The 25,501-nt window shown below is 39.0% G+C and overlaps 1 protein-coding gene across 7 annotated transcripts in view; it reads left to right on the plus strand.

Annotated features, from left to right (window-relative positions):
* PTPN2 (protein tyrosine phosphatase non-receptor type 2) overlaps positions 1 to 25,501 on the plus strand; it is an 84,418-nt gene that overhangs the window by 26,731 nt on the left and 32,186 nt on the right. For 4 of the 7 annotated variants that reach the window (XM_034643256.1, XM_034643257.1, XM_034643261.1 and 1 more), the window contains exon 3: positions 20,183 to 20,283. In XM_034643256.1, the coding sequence (XP_034499147.1) occupies positions 20,183 to 20,283 (101 nt within the window). Of the gene's footprint in view, positions 1 to 12,697; positions 12,726 to 15,628; positions 15,666 to 17,853; positions 17,946 to 20,182; positions 20,284 to 25,501 lie in introns of those variants that run through there. The other 3 variants (XM_034643260.1, XM_034643259.1, XM_034643258.1) reach the window with 3 other exon arrangements.

Genomic DNA, 25,501 nt, shown 5'->3' on the forward strand with positions numbered 1-25,501 from the left:
TAAATTCTCCTCAAGTGTACAAGTCAGTGAAACTCTTGTGATTTGTCTCTTAAACGTTAGACTCATGTACCCAACTGCCTGTTGGACATATCAGGTTGAAGGCTGCAAGGAGAGCTCCGTTTACAGTGTCCTTATTAACCCCACCTCCATCCTCACTAGCTTGGGCTCTTTTTTTCTGTATGTCTTCTGAGGAAGAGGGCCGTTTGCCTGGCATAGGTAGCTAGTACGCCTCAGAGATATGGCCCAGTGCCCCCTGCTGTCTTTCTGGACGCTGTATCTATGGTGTGCCCTGGAGCTGCACTCTTCTGTGAGCCTGCCACTCAGCGAACCCTCTCCCTCTACCTTCTCCTCGTTGAAGTCTGGCTCTCCCCTGAGTAAAGTACCTTTCTGTCTCTCTCAGGTAGAGACTGCTTGTTCTTGCTTCCCCCGTAACCAGAGTTTCCTAACTAAGCCCTGAGTCTCCAGCTTGCAAATTAAAACGATCTGCTCTGAGGCTTGTGCCACCCAGACACATCACATTACCGCTCTTGTGTCTGTCCTCACCTGACTTCACAGACCCTGGCTGCAGCCTCCTCTCACAGGTTTGAATGCTCACGACCCATTCACTGTCTTCCTCTTTGCCCTCTTCTCTCAGTACCTCTTTCTTTGTGCCTGGATGGGATTGTGTCTCTGAGAAGGAACCATGTGATGCCGTAGCCTTACAGTTCTGGACCTCTTCAGCTCTCAACCCGAAATCTTAAAGGTGGCTACCCTGAGGGCTACTTGGCTACTTTCTGTCTTCCCAGCCCTTTGAATGCATCAGGATCTTTAGTTTATTGATTTTTTCATTTATTATAGTACATTACTTCCTTCCCCACCCTACTTATTACTTAATGACTTTCTTGCTGTTCTAATATGTGACGAAGGTAATCTCTGTGGCTCTTTAATTCTATCTACCCTGAGAAACGTAGCGTCAGATAGTCGTTCAGCTTCTTTAAACTTTGGGCTCATGTGTGTGCCTTGGATGGGCTCCCGGTTACTGCCTGGGTGCCCTGATATCCTCCTCTGTGCCCTTGTCACTCCCACTGGTCCTCTGCTCTGGCTTGTCCCAGAGGAAACCGGTTCTTAACCCACCCCCACGCCCACCACTGGGCAGAATGTGATCTGCCTTCAGTTCTGCAGACAAACATTTTAAAAATCCGGAAATAACTCATCAACTTCATGTTCTGCCACCCGGAAACTTATTTCTCTCTGCACTCATGTTTTCCTGAAGTCCCAGGAAAAAAAGCCTTCCCCCTCCTGTCCTAGGTTTGTATCCTGACGCCTCATTCCTCCTCAAGGGCCTCATTCTCTGTCACCACCATTCTTACTCCTGTCTTCAGCCTCTTTCTAATAACCCCTTTCCCTTACTATGCAAATGCGCTTCAGTCTCTTCTCATCTCAACCACCGTATCCCGCTTCAGCTCCACTTACTCTGTTACCCGTGTGGACGCGAGCATGTGCACGTGTTTGCACGGAGTCTTAAAAAAAAAGACACCATATTATTTGTCTCTCCATCCTCATCACCTGTGCATTTTTCAGTCCATGGTTCTGCCCCAAACTCCCCACTGAAACTTTTATTCTGAAGTACTGTTTTCAAGCTTTCTAGTTTTCAAATGCAATGAGGGACTTTCCATTGGTTTCTTTTCTTATCCCTCTGACTTTTGACACTGTTGACTCTGCCTTCCTTCCCTAAAGCCATTTTTTTCCTATTTTGCTATTATTTCTCTGGTTAGTCAGGCATTTTCAGAGCTTCTCTTCCTCAGTCGACTATCTTCTTAAGGGTTCTGTCTCCCCCTCCTCACTCTTAACACTTCTGTGAATGCTGTCATCTTCTGTGGGTTTGGTGTGTTTGGTTACCATGTGCTTGTCATCCTAAATCTCATCTGTAGCTTAGGTCTCTCTTAGCTATAGACCCACTTATGCAAGGCACTTGTCTCTTTGTGGATGTCCTGTGGCTGCCTCAGACTCGGTATGTCTGGATACTGATCTAGCATTCCTTCCCACACAGTCCATCAGTCCCAACCCTGAGACCTGCTGTTTCTGCTTTATTCCCCATATTCATAAATGGTACTACTGTTGACACATTTACTGCGGCTAGAAACTCAGACTCCTCTCTCATTCAGCTCCCGTATCTACCTGATAACTAAGTAATTATAATTCCATTTCCACAATGTGTTTTATTTTTTAAATTAAATTAAAGTTGTTTGAGAAAGAGCATGCATGTGCACTGGTGGGAGGGGGAGCAGAGGGAGAGAGAGAGAGAGAGAATCCCAAGCAGGCTTCACATGCAGGGCTCGATCTCAAAACCCTGAGATCATAACCTGAGCCAAAATCAAGAGTCAACTTCTCAACCAACTGAGCCACCCAGGTGCCCCCACAATGCGTTTTAAATCTCTTCTTCACGGTTTGTACTGGCTTGGTTTAGGCCCTCACTCTTGCTCTTCTGGATTATTACAATGGCCTCTTAACTTGTCTCCTTGTCTCTATTCTGTTCCCATTTAGTCCATTCTCCATGCGGTACCCAGGGTAATTTTTGTAAAATGCGCATCTGTTTTCCATTCTCCTCTCCAGTAACATGCCACAAGTTTTATGAGAAATTAGTTTTGTAGCATTATCATCCAAGACCGTTTGGAGACTGACCTTTCACATACCTCCCAATTTTTTCTAGCCATTTTCTCACAAATTATTATTATTATTACTATTAAATATTTTATTTATTTTTTTATCGGAGAGAGAGAGAGCAAGCACAAACAGAGGAAGCAGCCGGCGGAGGGAGAAGCAGGCTCCCCACTTGAGTAAAGAGCCTGATATCGGACTTGATCCCAGGATCCTGGAATCATGACCTGAGCTGAAGGCAGATGCTTAACTGACTGAGCCACCCAGGTGCTCTGCTTACAAATTATTGATTTTGGTAAACGTGAATCACTTAGAGTTCTCCCAGTGTGACCAGTTTCTAAGATTTTTATTTATTTATTTATTTATTTATTTATTTTAGATTTTATTTTTAAGTAATCTCTACACCCAGTATGGGGCTTAATTGAACTCACAACCTGGAAATCAAGCATCAGATCCTCCACCAACTGAGGCAGCAAGACACCCCCCAGTGTGACCAGTTACTAATAACTCAGTGTCTTTGAATATATCATTCCCTTTTTGAAACCTCTTCCTCTTTCTAACTCACATTAGTCAAAATCCTCTTCTTCCAAATATCTTCACCACGACTTCCCCTTGGGTGTTGTTCTCACACATTGGAGGAGGTCATGGAGGTGACCACTCTCATTAAATATTGATAGACCCAGGAATGTGTATTTTTTAAAAAGCTCCCTGGATTATGCAGATATACCTTTACTTATTGATAGTCATTATAAAATTTAAAAATGTATTTCCATACATAATACTTTACAGTTGTTGGCTTGGTTCAGAAAACATGTATTGAAAACCAGCTACACAGCTGACTTACACTGTTCTGTGCACTGAGAATACCACGAATATATGTACCCTGCCCTCTGATAATTCACATTATAATGAGGGAGCTACAAACCTGTCGTGCTGTTTTATGTATCATGAGATAGGACCGTGTATATTGGTGGAGCTGTGCCTAAGGAGTTAGTGATAGCTTTTAAGAGAATACGTGGTAACCAGCTAGGTAAAGGGGAACTGAACATAAATTACTTTATGAGTCCCAGGTTTTTTCTAGATTTTGAATCAGTATGTCTGGGAATCTGTGTTTTTAAACAATCTCCTTACATGATTCTCACATATCCAGTCTGACCCCGGTCCTAAGATTGACATATCGAAACTACATTTGAAGGTATGAATATGAAAAACATAAACAGGGATATTTTGAAATAGAAAGCATTTGAAGAAGTCCACAATCTTCTTACAATTGCTATGACCGAAAGATGCCTCAGTTGTCTCAGTTAACTGTGAGACAGTTGTGAAAGAGACAGGCAAGAACTTGGTTGGTTGAGAAGAGAGTAAAAGAGGGGCGCCTGGGTGGCACAGCAGTTAAGTGTCTGCCTTCGGCTCAGGGCGTGATCCCGGTGTGATGGGATCGAGTCCCACATCAGGCTCCTCTGCTATGAGCCTGCTTCTTCCTCTCCCACTCCCCCTACTTGTGTTCCCTCTCTCGCTGGCTGTCTCTATCTCTGTCAAATAAATAAATAAAATCTTTAAAAAAAAAAAGAGAGAGTAAAAGAGTTTAATAATCTCTGAGAATTATGCTTATACTACTAGAGACTAGTGCTAAATTTTGAAATTTTCCTTACTTTTTGCTTTACAGGTAGAAATTCTATAAATCCTATGTTTGGTCTATAAGGAAGTGCCAGCAAGTCTTTAATAAACTGTTATTTGTTTTCACTGACTCTGAAACAGTTTTTTTAAATTGTGGTAAAAAAGCACATAACATAAATTTACCCTCTTAACAATTTTTAGGTGTACACTGTAGTATTGTTAACTATATGCATGTTAATGTACGACTGATCTTTTCATCTCGTGTGACTAAAACTCTGTACCCATTGAACAACAACATCCATTTCCCCTCCCTCCAGCCCCTGGCAACCACCATTCTACTTTCTGTTTATCAGTTTGATTTCTTTAGATACTTTGTACAAGTAGAATCATCCAATATTTGTCTTTTTATGACTGGCTTATTTCACGTAACATAATATCCTCAAGGTTCATCCACGTGAAACTGTCAGTTTTTAAAGGAAAGTAACACAGAGACTTTTGATTCTGGTAGTATGGCAGGTTAGATACAAAATAAGATTGGTGCTATGAAATAAGATTTTCAATAAACATACTTTATAAAAAGTTTGCCGGTGTGGGGCTCCTGGGTGGTTCAGTCGGTTAAGCGTCCGACTCCTGATTTTGGCTCAGATCCTGATCTCAGGATCCTGATCTCAGGGTCGGTGAGATTGAGCCCCATGTTGGGCTGGTTCCCTGCTCAGTGGGGAGTCTGTTTGAGGTTTTCTCTCTGAAATAAATAAATAAACTAAATTTTTAAAAACAATAAAATAAAAAGTTAGTAGGTGGGGAGAAAGTAAAGAAAACGTCGAGACCTCCTTTGCCTGCCCAAATGGCATAGCTACTCTGAATGCAAATGCCAGTATTAGCTCTGAGATTTGTATAATGAATTAATTTGTGTAAGAATAAAATAGCCTCAAGATATATTAAACAAAACTGAGCAGAATTATAGGAAGAAATAGACAAGTCCATGTTCTTGGCCTTTTAACAAAGCAGAATATTAGTAAAAAAAAATAGAAGATTTAACCACACAAGCTTAATTTAATAAGAAAAATATATAGAACCTTATGTCCAAAAATTGGAGAATACATTTTCTTCTAGGACTTTGGAATATCTATTAAAAATGGGCCATCGACTTGGCTGTGAAGTAAATCTTAACAATTTAAGAATTGCTGTCTTACAGGCCGTGTTATTTGACCAGAATGCAATTCAATTATAGATTATTAATAAAAAGATAAAAAGTCACATAAATTTGGAGATTTAAAGATTTCTAAGTAATTAATGGGTCAAGAAGAAATCATAAAGGACATTTTAAAATGCTTAAAAGTGACTGTGTAAAATACTACTTACCAGAACTTTCATAAAGCAGCAAAAACAGTGCAAAGAAAATATGTTAACTTGGGGTACCTGGGTGGATCAGTTGGTTAATGTCTGGCTCTTGATTTCTGCTCAAGTCAAGATCTCAGGGTCTTGGGATTGAGCCCCAGGTCAGGCTCTGCACTCAGTGGGGAGTCTGCTTCAGGATTCTCTCTCCCTTTACCTCTCCCCCCCCAACTCACTCGCTCGCACACTTTCTTTGTAAAATAAATAAGTAAATCTTTAAAAAAAAAAAAAAGGAAAAAATGTGTTGTCTTAAATGTTTTAAAACAGAATACAAATTAATGTGCTAAGAATAGGCCCCAGTTCTTTCTGTGAGCTTGTTATAGAACTTTGACAACCAAACCTGAAAAGTTTAATAAGAATAAAAGTTACAGGCATATCTCCCTCATGAATATAGATAGTAAAGATTAGCAGACTGAATACAGCAGTCTGGAAGTTTATTTTAGGAATATAAGGGTGGCTTAACATAAAATCTCTTTTTTTTTAACATTAAAAAAAATCTTAAAAATGTTGGTTCACCACAACAACGAGGTAAAGGAGAAAAAGTCATATGAATATTTCAGTAGATGCAGAAAGATTATTTAAAGTCAGTGCTTGTGGGGGCGCCTGGGTGGTGCAGTCATTAAGCGCCTGCCTTCGGCTCAGAGCGTGATCCCAGCGTTCTGGGATCGAGCCTCACATCAGGCTCCTCTGCTGGGAGCCTGCTTCTTCCTCTCCCACTCCTCTTGTGTTCCCTCCCTCGCTGGCTGTCTCTGTCAAATATATAAATAAATACTTTAAAAAAAGAAAAGTCAGGGGCGCCTGGGTGGCATAGCGGTTAAAGCGTCTGCCTTCGGCTCAGGGCGTGATCCAGGCGTTACGGGATCGAGCCCCACATCGGGCTCCTCCACTGTGAGCCTGCTTCTTCCTCTCCCACTCCCCCTGCTTGTGTTCCCTCTCTCGCTGGCTGTCTCTATCTCTGTCGAATAAAGAAATAAAATCTTTAAAAAAAAAAAATAAAAATAAAAATAAAAAAAAAATAAAAAAAGAAAAGTCAGTGCTTGCTCATGATTAAAAACAAAACACATTGCAAACTGGAAAGAGAGGGGAACTTCTGTAACCTAATATAAGCTATCTAAGAGACGCCTACAGTAACATAAGTCTGAATGATAACATGTGAGAAACTTTTTTTTTTTTCTAAACAAAAATGAAAGAACAAGACAAGGATGCCCACTATTACCGCTTCTACTTAACCTCATGCTTTAGGGCCTAGCCTCTACAGAAAAAAAAAAAAGAAATAAAAGTCATACAGATTAGTAAAAAAAAAAAAAAAAAAAAAAAAAAAAGCTGCTATTTTATCTGGTGCTATATAACAAACCACCCCAAAACAGTGACTTAAAGCAATAGCAGTCATTTATCATCTATGCAAATCTGGGGGCTAATTGGACTCAGGAGATTCTTACTCAGGGTCTTTCATGCAGTTGTAGTTCAGATGGTAGGTGGGGCTAGAGTCACCTTGAGGCCTTCCTTACTTAGTTGTGGGCTGTCAGCTGGAACACCTACATGGGGCATGACCGTTTGACCTGGGCTTCCTTGCAAACAGTAGCTGGGTTTCAGGAGTGAGCATTCTGAGAGAGCTGGCTGGAAACTGCATTGCTTTGTACCACCTAGACTTAGAAGTCCCATCATTTCCATCACATTCTTTCCATTAGTGGCCATCCAGGTTCTAGAGGAGAGGACGGATGCTCTACCATTAGATGGAAGAATTATCAAAGAATAGTGGACATGTTTTAAAACCATCACAATTACAGATGATACTGTTTTCTTTATAATCCAGAAAATATGCAGACAAGTCAAAGAATTGTGAAGAAACATTTTGGTAGTCTCAGAATTATAAGACAACAGATCTCTGAATTATTAAAACAGACCTTTATACATGACAGGAATCTGCTTGTCATCTTTCTTAGTAAGCAGATTTAGATAAAAGTTGTTGTATAATAGTAATCCGAACAAGTATAGATAGAACTTAAATTTTATGGTAACTCTTATGTAAATATTTGCTAACATTCTTCCTTATTCCATCTAAAGTTTAAAAATAAAGACCAAGTGCACTTCACGTTCTCAAATCCATTCTGTTGTCAACTTTTTTACCTAGAGGTTTTTTCAGTTTTGTTAGGACTTTGACCTTTGGTTCTGTCTTTAATTTTGATTTTTTTGTTGTTGTTTTTAATCTTCAGTTTTAATTAAGTCTAAATCAAAACTATTTTATACCTTTTTTTTTTAAAGCTTGTATTTATTTGAGAGAGAGTGAAAGTGAGAGAGATCACAGAGGGCGAGGGAGAAGCAGACTCATGCCTGAGAGGAGAGCCAGATGCAGGGCTCCATCCCAGGACCCTGAAATCATGACCTGAGCCAAAGGCAGACTCTTAACAGACTGAACAACCTGGGTTCCCCTATTTTGGACTTTTAATAATTTATTTCTGCAGGTCACTGATGCACTGGAGTGGATCCAAGGAATAAGAATTCTTAGTGAAGAAGCTAGAATTGATTAGATGGGGAAAGAAAACTTTTAACTGAACAACCTGGTATCTGACTTCAGGTACTTGAACTGCATATGGCAAAAGGAATTCATTGTCCTCTGTTAAGCTTGAACAATAGAACTACAGGTCACGAATGAATAACACAGTTGATGAATTCAGGTCACCAGCTTTTTAAATTATAGAGGGTTGGTTAGATAATTTTGAAATATGTCTTATATGCTTCACTTACTGCCTCATTCCTCATCTGTCCCTCACTTCCCCCATTCACCTTTCTCTCCTCTTACACTGTTGATTCCTTAACAGGCGCAGCCTTTTTTTTTTTTTTTTAAACTGGACCACCTGTTTCCCAGTAAAGTTTTGTTCATCTTTCAAGACATAGCTATCATTCCTCTGAGAGGCACCCACTAGAAGTTACTAGTTTGCTTCTATAGCATTTTATTTCTGTATTCTGGCACAATCTTACTGCCTTATAATTTTATTTATTAAGTTTACTCTGTAGAGGAGTGACACTCAATAAGGGTGATTACCATCCCCTAGAAGACATTTTGGAAATTTATAGGAGCTTTTTTCCTCCAGTTTATTTCTGCTCAACTCTTTATATATATTAAAATAGATATTATCTTATTATAAACTACTTTCCGTTTATTTTCTTATATATTTCAGTTAGGGCATTATTGATATTTAAAAAGTTATATATAGTTTCTGTTATCTCTAATAGTAGGATAGTAAAGGAGCTGTTAAAGACATCATTAAGCTCCCCTCTCTCCTCTGAATAATTCAATCTAAAAGCCCTTGGGGTTGGGGATCAGCATGTGGAAGGCTTGTAAATAAGGGAGAAGGCATACTCGAAGGTGGGGGGGCATGTTTGAAGAGTGGAGGAAAGGTAGAGTGAACCCTGTGATGTTAGATTAGAATTAGTGTATTAGTGTATGAACTCGTGGTTTTCAGTGAATATGGACATACAGATCCGTAGAAATGTAGATGTGTGTGTGTGCATGCTTATATTTCCTAGCCCTGACCACTGAGAAGTCTTGGGAACAATGACACCCTTTTAGCGTTGGGCATACCTGGCTTTTGAAATCCAAATTTCATTCTCCACTAAGAGGAAAGGGGCTCCTTGAAGAAACGTCTGACCCTGGGGCTGGGGCAGGGAAAGTATAAGAGTAGCCTGGAATGTCCTGTAGTCCCAGAAGGTAAGGATGATCAAGAAATGATGAGGCTATGTCAGAAGGACACAGAAACCATCTTGAAGCCCGTGGGCCAAATCTGGGGGTGATTTGAGCGTTTTAAATAGATAATAATTATAACCTGCTGAATAAAATAGGAATCAATGAGTTTGCACTGATATAAAGAAATGTGAATTAATAAATGGGGAGAAAGGAAAGAATCTACCTTAGTGTAGGATGGCAAGTAGTAAATGTTGAAATAGATGGTAAACTTGGTGGGTGAAACTTTGATGAAGAACAAAAGATTTACATAATCTTAAAGTGCCCTTATATAATAATACTTATTAAATACAAGAGGGGAATAGTAAATGTGCAGAGGAGAAGTTTGGCAGACACCAACCTTAAACAACCAATCATGACCAATAATGGGACACATCACATTGAAATCCTGAACTGCCCTGTCGAATGCAGTGAGTACAGAGCATCACTCTGCTGAACTTGCCAAAGTGCTCAACCTGAACTCATTCGTGGGGAATATCAGACAACTCAAATGGATTGACACTCTGTAGTCTTCAAAAGGTTATAAAAACCCTCCCAAGGGAAAACTGAGAAATGGTTCTACATTGGAGGCTAAAGAAATACGACATCTCAACCTAACATTCTGCTCAATTTTAAGACTTACTGTATAACTATGGTGTCAAGATGATGTAGTATTGGCAGAGGAACGGAACTAGAGGTTGGTAAAACAGAACAGGAAGCCTAGACGTAGACTCACACGGGTATGGTGAACTGATTTTTTATAGAGGTGCAAAGCAATTTAATGGCAGAAGGATGATTTTTTTCAACAGTCATTACTGGAGCAATTGGACATCCACAGGGGGAAAAAATGCTCAACCTAAACTTCCTTCTACAAAAATTAAAGTGGATCATAGACTTCAGTATAAAGTGTAAAACTTTTGGAAGAAACAGAATATTCAGGACCTAAGGCTAGGTGAAGAGTTCTTAATGTGACACGAAAAGCACAGTCCATGAAAGAAAAAAAATCAGTTAGTTGGAGTAAACCAGAACTAAAAGCTTTTGCTCTGCTAAAGACCCTTTTAGGGTGTTGAGGATGAAAAGATGAGGACAGACTGGGAGAAATTATAAACCACAAAGAATTCATACCTAGAAATATACAGAACTCTCAGAATTCAACAGTAAAAGGCCAAAGCATAAAACCAAAAGAAGTCCAATTAGCAAATGGGCAAAAGATTATGAACACAGATGGCAGATAAGCACATAAGCATATGAAAAGCATCAGTAACTGTTAGGGAAGTATCATTAACTATTAGAGAAACATCATTAACCATTAGGGAAATGAAAATTAAAACCATATTGGTGAGGAATCACTACATACCCACTTTAACAGCTAAAATAATGAGGCTACAATATTCCAAGAATACAGAAACTGGATCTTATATAAGGCTTGTGAGAACGTAAAATGTATGGCCACTTTGGAAAATTGTTTGGCAGTTTCTTAAAAGGCTAAACATACCTTGTATAACCCAGCCATTGCACATCTGGGTATTTATCCTGGAGAATTGCAACCTTCTGTCCATACAGAAATGCATTCATGAATGTGTGTAGCAGCTTTATTTGTAACAGTTCCAAATTGGAAACAGCCCAAATGTCCATCAGCTGGTAAGTGGTTTGCAAACTGGTGTGTTCATACCATGGCATACTACTCAGCAATAAAAAGAAATGAGCTATTGATAACACACAACAAGTTGGGTGGATCTCAGAGGACTCATGCTGAGTCAAAAAATCCAATCTCAAAGGTTACATATTGTATGATTCCATTTTTACAGCATTCTTGAAATGATAAAATTGTAGAGATGGAGAGAAGATTAATGGGTTAGGGACAGGGCTGGGGGAGAGTGCGACTCTGTAGGGGTTGCACAGAGGATCTTTGTGGTAATGGAACAGGGCTGTATCTTGATTGTGGTGGCGGTTACACAATCTCCACATGTGATAAAATGGCATAGAACTGTGCGCACCCACACAAATGGGTGCCTGTAAAACAGGAAATTGGAGTACAGTCTGGGTTATACCAGCATCTTTCCAGGTTTCTGAATTTGACGCCTCCTTGAATTGGGTACTTGTAAGGGTACTGTGCTAGGCAGTGGGAATACATGGTGAACATGACAGGGTCCCTGGCTACAGAGAGCTTAACTCTAACAGAAGGCTGCAGATGGCTGAGGGTGTTGGCACTCCTGCTGCTGCCGCCCTGTGCACTGAGTAGATCAAAATCTTGCCACAATGGTAGCCTTCTAACAGAGGGCCCCCGCTGCACCCACAGCTCATCACTTGGGCAGCTCTGCTGTAGGGTACTTACACTGGGGATTGGAGGGAGGAGCAGAAGTGTGTAGGGAGGGAACTTAGTGTCCTGGGGAAACATGGCACATCTTCCAGGACCATTGATTATACTCGGGATGTGGGGAGGGAAGGTGTGGTTGCTTATGTTAAAATACAGATGGACAATGAAGTAAAATTATTAAGTTCCTATAAATTTTTCAGATGAAATAAGGCTTTTCAAAGAGTTTTGTGTTAGATAGTTTTAGGATATTAAGTGAGGGTCATTCATTAAAAATAATTGATAAGGGTTGGTCTAGTCTAGCCATTTCATCTCACAAGAGAACTGAGACTTCGTGACCTCTTGGTATCAGTGTCTCACTAACTTGGATGCTAATAGTGTTTCTCAAGTAGCACGTTACTCCTTTCTGTATAAATCACAGCTGTGTCTGTGGTCACATAGATTGGTAGAGCCAGGTGGGGCGCCTGGGTGGCTCAGTCCTTAAGCTTCTGCCTTCAGCTCGGCGTGATCCCTGCGTTCTGGGATCAAGCCCCACATCAGGCTCCTCCGCTGGGAGCCTGCTTCTTCCTCTCCCACTCCCCCCGCTTGTGTTCCCTCTCTCACTGGCTGTCTCTCTTTCTGTCAAATAAATAAATAAAATCTTAAAAAAAAAATCGGTAGAGCCAGGACAGTCATCGGAATCCACATCTTTAGGCCCCTTAGCATTCCCTCACCTGTTTTCTTTCATCTGTGCTGCAGTTCCAGATATCTATACTGAAAAGTTTTGGAGGTGTCTGAGCTTTTTCTTTTTTGTGAATTAGGTCACTCTTCAAATCAGTTAACATAATCTCATCTCCTGTGTTGGTTTCAGAATGGTTTAATAGTGATTTGTCGTTCTAACAAAATTGTACCATAGTTTAATAATTTGAATATGAAAAATTTCTGGAATTTATTATATAAACAGTGTTGAACACTTGCCAAGCTAAATTGTTTAGGACACTCTTCCAGGTAAACTCTAAGAAGATGGAAGTACAAACTCTTTCTCTGAGATGAATTTACAAGGTGAGACGAATGAATGAATCAGTACAGATTTTCTTGATCTCTGAACCTGAATTGCAGGCTGCTTCTCTTCCCTTTGTTCACTGGGCTCAAGCTCCATTACTTGTGTCCCTCGGACATTTTAGGCACATAGCCACCCACCTTAAGGTATTTACTCCATGCTTGGAACACTCTTAACCAAAATAGTCATATGATTGCTCTCCTCCACGTCTTTGCTTAAATGTCACTGTCTCAGTGAGGCCCACCCTGCCCACCCTATTTAGAATTGCAGTCTGCCCCACTCCCTAGCACGACTATTCCCTTTCACCCTGCTACCCCCCCCATAGCATTTGTTACTGTATAAAATATAATTTACTTAGTTTTTTCGCTTATTGCTATCTTCCTTTCTGAGAAGGTAAGCTCCACAAGGGTATGGATGGGTCCTTAGTGTCTAGAACAGTCCTTGAATGTAGAAAGAATTTAATAAATATTTGGTCTCCTTTGTTTCTGTGGTGTCCCATGGACTTTTGGATGTAAGGAAAACTTACAGCTCCCTCCACCCTCCATGTTTTAGGCTCTGTCTTTTCTTAAAGGAGGGATTCTGAGTTTCAGGGAAAATCGTGAGGTGTTTACTGATAAATTGAAATTTAGTATATCTTATTTTATACTAACTATTAAAGAGGAAAGATGTCCATGTTCCAAAGTACATTAATGGATGAATTGAATTTTATGCATTTTTAAAGGATACTTCCCAGGTGTTCTTTCCATTGCAGAGACTCTTAGGGATAGATTAAATATCGATTTTCAATTTGGAGATGTGTGGAAGTGAGATTTAATCTCTTAACATTGTCCTATCAAGTTTAGGAAATTAGAATCTTGATGGATTGAAATAGATTGAAGTCACAGATAAGTCAACCTATTGTTTGAAAAAGATTGAGCCTTCTGGGTGTTTCTAGAACAGTACCTGCTTGGTTAGCAAGTTGGTGATGGTGTGTCCCTGGGACATGCTTCATTGTAACTGTCTCCATTCCTGCCACTATTTGGTTCTGTACTCATCTCTTGATTAAACTGTTAGTGTATCAATGTGTTAAGTTGTCTTTCCTTTTGTTCCAATCTGTCCTCCATAGTGCTGGTAGTTACTGTCTTGAAATCAGACGTGCTTGTATCAGTCCTTTAAAGAGGTAGCCTGTGCCTGGAGTACAGCACACAAGGCTCTTCAGAGTCTGGCCTTAACTTGTTTTGGGACCTCTTCAGGCTTTTTGAATTTGCTGCTCCTTCATGATATACCATTCCCTTTTACTTCTTTTTGTGTGTGTGCTCCTTCATCTTCGTAACGAAGCCTTCTGATCTCACTCGGACTCCTCAGGCATCAGTTGGTCAGCTTTCTTCCCACAACACATAGTCCAATAAAGATGGTACTAGAAATTACTACTTAATAGAATTTTTTCTCTTTTTTTTCTTTTTTAAAGTAATTTTTAATTAAAAACAATTTAAGCCCAGTGAAGGGCTTGAACTCATGAAGACCTGAGCCAAGATCAAGTTGATCACCCAACCAACTGAGCCACCCAGGCACGTCTAGAATTTTTTCTTTTTAAAAAGCTTTAAATAAATTATGTCTTATTTTTATATCATTGTTGTTGCCTGGCTCCTAAAATTTATTTGTTGAATGAAAATTGTATATAAAGTTGTTGAAGGATTTAAATGTAAAAAATGGACCTTTGCGGTGAGGGTTCCTTCAGAGAGGCTGTTTAGAGCAGGTAAGTCATAGTCTGGATCTTCATTGAAGTGAGGTTTGTGTGACAGAGGTGAAGACGGAAGTCATCCTTGATGCAAAGAACAGTGTGAAAGGTGATGCCAGTAAGAATTCAGGGTGTGTGGAAGGAATGGTAAAGGAACCAATTTGGACATATCAGAGACAGTGTAGTGTGGGAAATACATAGTCTCTCAAGTCCTACGAACCTAGTTTGAATCTCCCCTTGTGCATCTCTAGTGCGTGTATGGTAATGACTTGGTTCCCTGAGTGTCAGTAAAATAAGCATGCTAATGTCAACTTCATAGGGTTGTAAGGATTGAGAGCAGAAATGTAGTAAGGTGTGTCATACAGTACCTGACACATCCTAGGCACAAAATTCTGTACAGTGGGTATAGTTGGTTATGTCGTTATTAAAGGAACCATTCATCAAATCTAGTTTTATTTTCAGAAGAAACTATTGAAATGTTAATAGTCTGTGTTTACTAAGGTGTGTGTTTCTTCATTAATACAGTAGTGCTTTTATGGTGACTTGGATTTTAGTTCTAACTTTGCTTTTGGCTCATTGCTTGATTCAAGAGAGAAATTAATAGTACTTATGCCTCAAGTATTTAACTTGTAGAGTCAAAGAGGGTCAACATATCTATGAAGTGCTTTGCATTCTTGCAGGGAGGTAACCTACAAATATAGACATCAGTATTTGAAAACTTACGGTTTCCCTCTGGTTGAGAATAGGAGAATTAAAGGGGACAGCCTTTCAGTGCTGTACTAATGGAGCCAGTCTTCTCCTTGCCCAATTGATGATAATGATTGTTTATCTCTGCCTTGGAGGATGGTTATGATGAGTGTGAATCCTTTTTCCTGTTTGACCTGGAAGACTTTCAAAAAGGAGATCTTTTTACAATAATGATAAAAGCTGAACCAGTGAAGGGGGGTAGGGGGTGTTAAAAAAAAAGAAAGGCTTATTGTGACATTATTGAAAGAGGAAGCTAATCTGTATTGTCAGCTCAGGCCACAGCTAGAGCGTCATTTCTTGACAGATGAAACCGTTTCTCAGAAAACATACTCTTTGAGGGTGGGAGGTGAAGGGAATATTCATCAGAAGTTTGCTCAATTTTTATCCAGTTTCGAAGCTGCAATTCTATTGGATATTGCATTTTTTCATTCACTTTGTGACAAGAATTAAGAACAGATGGTGCCCCCATTAAACATATGTATGTATATGTTTATGTATATATTTTTAATATATATAATATATATATACACACATACACACACACACACATATATTCTTGATAGTTTAGCTTTTGGTGTTACTAGATGTTGAAAAGTAAGATTTCCTGTGATTGCTTTTTGGTATCTCATGCAGTGTAGTTTGAACTGTCTTCATTTTCCTCCCTTTGCTGGATTTTTTTAAACATAAGAAAGAGGGAGATAACCATATACTTATTTAGAAAGATGATAAAGTACTGGGGGCTTTGGGGCTTAATATGTAGAGCCCAGGGGTTATAGGACTCTGTCTATTTGATAATCTCATTTCAGAGGTTTCTGGACAGAATAAACTCTGGGAGAGGAGAAAGCATTTAACTTTCTGGTGTTTTGTTTTTGTCTTTTTGTACTAATTCAGAAGTCAGAAGTTTGGTTTGGAACGAACACTTCACAGATTTTGGGCTGACCAATAGTAACAGGGCAGAGAAAGGGACCTTTGACTCCCAGATTGTGAGGGGACCTGTGTCCACTCTCACAGATATTTTAAACCATACATGAAGTGGTTCTTAATTGGAGAAGAGGCATTGTCTGTTATTTTTGCTAGAGAATATAAATCATAAAGTCACATTTTCTCATAAAAAGGCGATAGTTTCACTTCCTGAAATGTACTGTATAGTTACTATCTTTGTAGATAGTTTTAACATGTTTTACTTATTACTAGAAACTCTTTTTTTCCCTACGTAATCAATGTTAAATACGCTTTAAAGTTTTTATTAATCTTAATAAAGCAGAATTAATATAAATTTCTAATAATGTAGGTGAAATTCAGAGGTTTTTTTTTTTTTTTAAGATTTTATTTATTTATTTGAGGGGGGGCAGGCAGAGGGAGAAGCAGACTGCCTGCTGAGCAGGACCCTGGGATCCTGACCTGAGCCAAAGGCAGACACTTAACTGAGCCACCCAGGCGCCCCTAGAGTTTTGTTTTTAATTAGTCCTGAGGAGAAAATATGGGTTCAACCAACATTTGTAGCCAGTTCCAAATAGCTAGAGAGTTTTCCCAAGGATTACCTTCCTTTTTTAGTCTTAACCTGCTAGCAAAATTTAAAAAAAAAAAATTTTTTTTCCGAGAAAATTCAGTGTTCCTTTGCTTTTGTTGACTCTATAAATAAATGTTAGAGGGAAGCAGGGTCACTATTTGGGGCCAGACTCTGGAGGACCCTGGGTGTCCTTTAGATAGCACCCTGCTCCCCTTCCGTCAGACCCTGGGATTCCAGGAAATTTATTTGTGCTTTTACCATTGTGTGATTCGGTATTTTCAATGTATTGGAGTGACAGCTGGTGATTTTAAAGCTAGAGGGAAAATAACTGAATTCTTGTTCAAGGTCCTGAGGGCAGGGTGTCAAATACTCTTGAAAACAAACTGCTGAAGGTCTTTCTCTGGGCTTATTTCCTCCAGAACTTTGGATGGCAACCTGCAAGATAACTCAGTTCCCAGTGCCCTGGAGAGAAACGTTCCCAGTTTTTATGAATTCTTGCTTCTGAAAAAAAATTGCTTTTTTTCACTTGTGCAATAGATATGATTAACCTTTGGGGTTTGTGTTTTCTGTAATTACAACAGGAGGAAATACATTCCTTTGGCATTATATTCTAGTGGAACGCGAATTTTAGGGATGGTGTACCATTCTAAAAGCGGACATTCCCCTGATACATCAGTGTTATCTAGGAGATATATGGTCTTTGTTTTGCTAATTAGGTAGCTGACCTTTTACCGGCGCACGTAGTTTAACAGTTAAAGGATGATTAAGCTGTTTTAAAAAAAAAAAAAAGTTACTGTTTAAAAAAAAAAAAGTGCTTGCTGACATCATCTTTCCGAGAACACTAGTATAAGTGATTTACTATAACAAGATCTTAGTTTTTCCTGTTGGCAAATGACACGTAATGTTTACAGAGGTCTTGGGTTCAGTCCAGCAGAAACATCTCGGATAAATTGATGTGTGAAACTGTAGCCATTTAACATTTTCTTTCTTTCGGAGATAATGTAAACAGGTTTTTGTTTTTTTGGTTTAAAAGTGGGGAGAAAAAGGATATTTAGTATAAATTTCCTTCAGGGGAGCAGTTTAAATCTAATGTAGTCTCCAGAATTAAATATCAAACATGTATTCGGTGTATAAATCAGTTACACTCTTCTGACAGTTGTGTATTTCAGATACTAAGCCAGTGTTAACTTTGTTATTCACATGCCTTCTCTCCTTGAGAAAACTCCTTTTCCATCAAAATGATACAAGGTAACGTTTTGTAGTCTACATATTTAGATCATAAATTCTAAATCTGTGAGATTTTTACTTTTTTCTAACCCCAAAGGATGATTTTTAATGGCTCCATTAAAGTAGCACATCTTTCATATATGCTGTATTTTAACTGTTGTTGGACATTTTGGAAATTTGTGTTATTTCCTCTTTTGTGTGTTACTGTTAATCCCTGTGCCCGACTCTGTCTGTATGCATTGGTTTCATTCACAGAAATGGGAGCCTTGGATTTTAAATGATTTACACCTGTTACTCTTTTTTTTTTTTTAAGATTTTTTAATTTATTTGACAGAGATAGAGACAGCCAGTGAGAGAGGGAACACAAGCAGGGGGAGTGGGAGAGGAAGAAGCAGGTCTCGATCCCAGAACGTCGGGATCACGCCCTGAGCTGAAGGCAGATGCTTAAGGACTGAGCCACCCAGGCGCCCCTACACCTGTTACTCTAAACCAAACCATCTGGAAGTTCTCTTACAGTTTCATCTAGTGCTTACTGAGGGGCTAGACATGGGGCCTTGACAGCACTGGGCATTATCATAAAAAAAAAAAAACAAAACTTGGCCAAAAATTTTTAAATTAAAAAGTTATCTTTTCATTTTAATTTGCATTTCTTTGATTAATAGTGAGATTAAATAAATGTTTTTCACATTTATTGGTCTTCTGTGTCTTGTTCTTGTTCACTTTTAAAAACGGGGGTCTCTGTCATTTCTTACTGGTTTGTGGGTACTCTTTACATCTAATGCTTTGGTTGCATATGCTGCAAACATGTTTTCTTAATTTTGAGGCCTTTTTACAAGTGATGTATAGTGGGTATACAATAGTATGTTAGTTTCAGGTGTACAATATAGTGATTCAGCATTTATATACATTCTGAAATGCTTACCACAATAAGTGTAATTACTGTCTGTCACCGTAGAAAGTAATTACGGTATTATTGACTATATTCCCTATGCTGTACTTTTCATCCAGGGGATTTATTTTTAACTGGAAGTTTGTAACTCTTAATCCCCTTTGCCTGGTTTGCTCATCTCCCCACCCTCCATCTCTCTGGCAACCAATGGTTTTGTTGTTCTCTGTCTTTATGAGTCTGTTTCTGTTTTTGTTTGTTTTTTTAGATTCCACATATAAATGTCATATGGTCTTTGTTTATGTTTGTTTTTTAAAGATTTTATGTATTTATTTGACAGACAGCCAGGGAGAGAGGGAACACAAGCAGGGGGAGTGGGAGAGGAAGAAGCAGGCTCCTTGCGGAGGAGCTTGATGTGGGGCTCGATCCCAGGACTCCAGGATCACGCCCTGAGCCAAAGGCAGACGCTCAACAACTGAGCCACCCAGGCACCCCTGTTTTGGGTTGTTGTTTTTTTTTTTTTTGCCTGACTTATTTCAAGTGGTGTAATACTCTCTTGGTCATCAATGTTGTTGCAGATGGTAACATTGTACTTTTAAAAGCTAGAAATATATTTAAACTAGATACATTTATCTGTTGTGTTATAACACAGTCTAAGTAATGAAGCATCTTTAGTTGTCTTCTGAAGAATTAGAATATTCCAGGGTGCCTGGCTGGCCCGGTCAGTAGAGCTTGTGACTCTTAATCGGGTTAGTGAGTTCGAGCCCCATGTTGGGCATGGAGTCTAAAAAAAAAAAAAAAAAAAAAAAAAAAAGGAAAGAAAGAATTAGAGTATTCCATCTGTATTTAAAAATCTTTAACACTTAAATATAATTAAATACTGAAAATTATTTAAATATAGTTGAATGCAGATCAATTGAGGAATGAAGAAAATGAACTGTAGTTACCATGGAAATCTAGTCTTATCTATTTAAGGCCAGTTGTTTTGTTTTTTTGTGTTTTTTTGTTTTTGTAGGCAGACCTGTCAGTTCTTAGGCACCAAGACTCTAAATGATCCTTTTACTTTTAGGACATTAGGTGCTTTATTCCTTTTACTATATTTTACTTTTTGGTCGATTTTTCTTGTTACAGTAGCTAAACTGCTACAAACAAAAGCACTTCCAGTACCATAGTAACAAACAAGATTTCATTTTTTTATACTTCCTTCAAGAAAAAGGGAATAATTTAGAACTTGACTCAACTCTCTTGTGGTGCTATTTTTCTTTGTTTTGTTTCTTCTATCATTTTATGAATACATAGAACATTAATATTAAAGTAAAAAAGAAATGAGAGGTTTGAAATGACAATTTTGGTTTATCATTCTCTGTTTCAGATGATCACAGTCGTGTTAAGCTGCAAAATGCTGAAAATGATTATATAAATGCCAGTTTAGTTGATATAGGAGAAGCGCAGAGGAGTTACATCTTAACACAGGCAAGTGATGTGATGTCGGGCAGATGCCTTGCAATGCAGCTGTTGTGGTTGGTCTGCTTTGAAACAGCTAAAAGGATGTCTTCTTTTGGAAATGAAATGCCATTTCAGTTTTTTCTGTTGTTCTGTAGTAAAATGTGGACGTTTTTGTATGTGAGCAGAAATTAAAGTGGAAAAAGGAAAATTTTTAATGAATGGCTTAGGCCAGTTCTTTTAAGGCAAATTATCTTCCTTGCTTTATATTGATACAAAATGTTTGTTAATGCTTTGTTAAGTTCTCTTCACATAATCTGTATCATAACCAGAGGCCCTTTGAAAGCCCTTCTCAACCCCCTTCTCTGGCTTGTATTTTCAGAGAATATGAACATGCCTTTGATGATATCTGGCCTTTGTTCAGAGTGAGGGTGGTAAGACCAGGTGCCCAGAATACTGGCTGGGAAGCCACAAAGTGTGAGGATTCCTTGTGGTATTCTGCCCTATTGCTTCTTGGCACATTGGCCACACCTGTATTCCAGCACTACTATTCTTTCATTCTTTGATAATAGAAATTATTTTGGTTTATCCACACCAGCTACCCTTTATCAAATGACAGAGATTTAATGAACAGTGCTGTTATATCCCCCAGTAAATGATTTTTAAATTCAAAAGATAAGCTATATGTTAATAATATTTGAGCTTTTTAAAAATTTGGATCAGAGGGGCGCCTGGGTGGCACAGCGGTTAAGCGTCTGCCTTCGGCTCAGGGCGTGATCCTGGCGTTATGGGATCGAGCCCCACGTCAGGCTCCTCCGCTAGGAGCCTGCTTCTTCCTCTCCCACTCCCCCTGCTTGTGTTCCCTCTCTCGCTGGCTGTCTCTATCTCTGTCGAATAAATAAATAAAATCTTAAAAAAAAAAAAATTTGGATCAGAATAACCTGTTATTGAAAGAGGTATCATATAGTCTCATAAAAGAGACAAGTCTCATATAGTAAAAAGATATTCTATTAGATTATTTGTAATTGGCAGGAAATGAAAAATAATTCATTTTACTTAAAGTAGCTGTTATATGTTAAAAAAAAGAAAAAGAGAAACTGTAAAAAAAAAAACTGGCAAGGAACATAAATTCACAGTTCAAAGAAAAATATAAAGGTAAACAGTATACCTATGAAAAGATAATCAGTTTTTCTAGTCATTAGGGAATATAATTTTAAACCAGTCATCAGTTACCACTTTTCACCAGTGAAAATAGCAGAGATTTAAAAGTTTATAATACTCAGTGGTTAAATATGTACAGACATAAACATATATGTAAGGGTGTTGATTGCAACTTAATTTTAATAGCGCAGGACCAGAAATAATAGGACAGAAGTAATCTGTGAGGGACTGGCTAAATAAATTACACATATACCATCAATATTGGTTATTTCTAAGAATTAGGAATAATCAGACTTTAATTGCTCTTCTCTGCCTTTTTGTAATATTTGGAGTTTTTCGTACTAGCATTCATGACATTTTTAATAAATTGACTTTTAGAATTTCAGTTTACTTTCTATTTGAAATAACTATAATGTTCAAAAATAGAAAAGACTGATTACCCTAAATCCCTTACACGCTCCTTTCATCCTCTCTCTGTCCCTTTTTCCCACTCTCGTTTATTGGTTCTTTTTTTCTCATCGTAATCCTAAATTTTGTAGGTGCCTCTCAGGATTCTGATTTAGGAGCTTTCCCCCTTTTTCAGTCTACCCTCAAGACTTCAGCTCTCTGGAACCATATGTTCAACCTTTACATCTTAAGAGGATATAGGCACTGGATTCACAGCATCTGTGCCCAAATCCTGGTCCAGCTACTTCATTGGATACTCATTTGTCTGACAAAGATTTATTGAGTACCTACGGTGTGGTAGGCATTGTTTAAATAAAACAGACAGTGGGGCACCTGAGTAGCTCAAGGAAGTTAAGCATCTGACTCTTGATTTCAGCTCAGGTCATGATCTCAGGGTTGTAAGATCCAGCTCCATATTGGGCTCCATGCTGGGTGTGGAATCTGCTTGAATTCTCTCTCTTTCCCTCTCCAAGTGCCCCTCCCCCCCTTAAAATTTTTTGAAAAAATTAAATAGACATTAAGTGAAACCCTGTTGTTATGAACTTTATATCATAGTAGGAAATAAAATTAACAGCTAGCAATTTTGTAACCTTATTCTGTACTTTATGTGTTTTGTATAATTTAAGGCTCAGGATAACTCTCTCTGGTAAAAACTGTCATCACCCTGGTTTTATGCAGGAGGAATTATCTAAAGAGACCAGGAACATTAAACAACTTTATCAAGCCCATGCAACAAGTGAGTTGAAGCCAGAATTTGAAGCCCCATTGACTCCATGGGTCATGCTCTTAAAGATTTTATTTATTTATTCAACAGAGATAGAGACAGCCAGCGAGAGAGGGAACACAAGCAGGGGGAGCGGGAGAGGAAGAAGCAGGCTCATAGCGGAAGAGCCCGATGTGGGGCTCGATCCCTTGTGGGATCACACCCTGAGCCGAAGGCAGACGCTTAACCGCTGTGCCACCCAGGCGCCCCCCCATGGGTCATGCTCTTAATCATTCAGTTCTACTACCGTAAGATTGCTGTGCGACCTTGGACAAGCTACCTAACTCCCCATATATATAGATATATATATAATAGATATATACTTACATTATCTGTGAAACCATGCTGAGCGAAGCTCTTATAGTTCCTGGTACTGTGGTAAGCCCTCCATGGATTATTTGTCGTGGCATTTGTTACTGCTTTTTATTAGTAGTAGTAATAGTAGTAGTAATAATCCTCTTATAAAGTACTGTAAACCCATCATGATAAAGAAGATTTTTACTAATTGTGTTTCTGTGCCCTGTCCCTATTAGACTGCTCTGTGTGTCCTGTCAGAGCTCCATGCATTTAGAGTTGGAGGACTCAGAAGGCTGTCTTTAGCTTTTTATTCTTTCCTGAATTTCCCCCCTATATTTTCCAGGTCTTCACTGGATATTTTTACCCAGATGACTCATTTACATCGCAAATTCTGCATTTTCTACATCTAACTCTTTTTTTCTTTTTTTTTTTTTTTTGAACCCAGCCAGCCCCCTTCCTGTTTTTCTCACCTGGGTTAAACCTGTGCTCATCGTCCACAGAGCCCTAATGCAGTTGCTTTTTAATTGTTTCTTTGCTCTCAGTCCCTTCCTTCCTAATCCATCTTTAGCAATGCCTAAATTATTTTTGTAACATACATTTTTATAACATACAAATCTCATCATATCACTTTACTTTTTTTTTTTTAAAGATTTTATTTATTTATTTATTTGACAAAGATAGAGACAGCCAGCGAGAGAGGGAACACAAGCAGGGGGAGTGGGAGAGGAAGAAGCAGGCTCATAGTGGAGGAGCCTGATGTGGGGCTCGATCCCATAACGCCAGGATCACGCCCTGAGCCGAAGGCAGACGCTTAACCGCTGTGCCACCCAGGCGCCCCATATCACTTTACTTCTTAAAACCTTTTGTGACTGTTTCCTGTATTGTGGTTTCCTACTGCACACATACCTCTACTTTGCACTCATTGATTTCTTCGTCTCTCAGATGTACCTTATACTTGTACGTGCCTTGCCTTATGCTTCGAATGGACCCTTACCTGCTCCCTGTCCTTCCACAATGTCTCCCTGTATCAGGGACCCTCCTCATTTTTAAGGCTTGCTGTAGCATCCTTCCTACTCCCAAAGACCTGACGGTTTACCCCTTACTCTTGTGGCACTTGGTGTGTTTCAGTTAGTAGGACAAGGACTTCTCCTTGCCTCTTAGTAAGCTCTTTGAAGTCCGAGAATATTTTACAGGAAAGAGAAAGCTAGAGATGCTGAATGTTTATTAAAACCTTAGCTGTTCTAATTGTCCTTTGTTCTTCTTTTTGTCACCTTTTCCCTCTGAATTAAAAAATATATATATATCAGTCCTTGCTATCAATCTCCATTTCTAAGAAAAAAAATTGTTAGTATTGCTTGTGGGTTGGAAGAGCTGAGAGATACCCCCCCCCACCCCAACCACCTTAGAACCACTGACAGAATGTGTTTTGTGTTTCTGTATGTATACACACTAAGGAGTGGCTTCTCTGGTGAATGAGTAGATCCATTTTTTTAGATGAAAGAAAAGGAATTCATTTTACTGGGGATTTTCATACTTTGTTTTGTTTCAGAAGTAAATCAAGTAATAGATAACATACATTGAGTGAGGAAAATAGTATCTTCAAACATTTGGTTGTCATTACTCAGGATTCTGAGTACATTTCTGGCCTTTTTATAATTTAGAAGCTTAGAGTTTATTAATTTAAATAATATTAATAGAGCATCCGCTACAAACCGGGGAATACAACTGCCCAAAAGATGCTTTCAGCCTCAAACCACATGAATCATCTTGTTTGACATGGGAAGCATAAGTTCCGGAGACCTGGCCTTCAGCCCCCGAAGCTTCCCCTCCCTCTCTCCTGGGAGGAGAATGCTGCTGACTTGTGTTAGTTGCAGTACAGCCTTATTCATTTCACCTTTAAAATTAGTTATAATTTGATCATGGCCTTTTCATCTCTTATTTGCCCTTTCTTCTGCCTTGTGCTACAGCTAAGCAAAACGTGAAGATTATTGCATTTGATTTTTTTCCCCCTGTGGCAGTATTGTAATATGAACCATTGCCCCTTATAAGTCTTCTATTGAGGTCGCACATGTTGTGGTTTTTGCAAATTAACAGCTTTGTAGTGGTTCAGGCACTTTGAAATTTCCGCTTTTTCTGGAAATCTTTTTCTGGTTCACTTGGGGTGGTTGGTTGGCCAGTGATGGCACAGATTTCCTCTTTTGTAAAAGGACTGCCATGATCCATGGCAGGCAGGGCCTCTCTTCCTGCTGCGGAAGCTGAAAGGGACAGAAATTTCCTTTGCGGATAGAACACAGCCAGTCAGACATTTCTGCCCATGATTTTGACTCTGGTTTGTTTATAGGTTATGTGTGATTGCTATAGCCCCCTTCGTATGGCAGTGCCAGCAAAGCGAGGTGATAGTAATGCCAGCATCAGGAGCACTGTCCCAGCTGACTCCTTTGAGCAGAATCTTGCCTTGACATTGGTTCCCACTGAAGCCTGGCTTTCCAGCCCTCAACTCTGAAAGTCGTCTGATAGCCTGAAAAATTCCTTTTCTGCCTAAGTCAATAAAAGTCAGTTTTGTTTTGTTTTTTTTTTTTA

This window comes from Ailuropoda melanoleuca, chromosome 14 (assembly GCF_002007445.2).
Source record: "Ailuropoda melanoleuca isolate Jingjing chromosome 14, ASM200744v2, whole genome shotgun sequence".
Taxonomy (NCBI): Eukaryota; Metazoa; Chordata; class Mammalia; order Carnivora; family Ursidae; genus Ailuropoda; species Ailuropoda melanoleuca.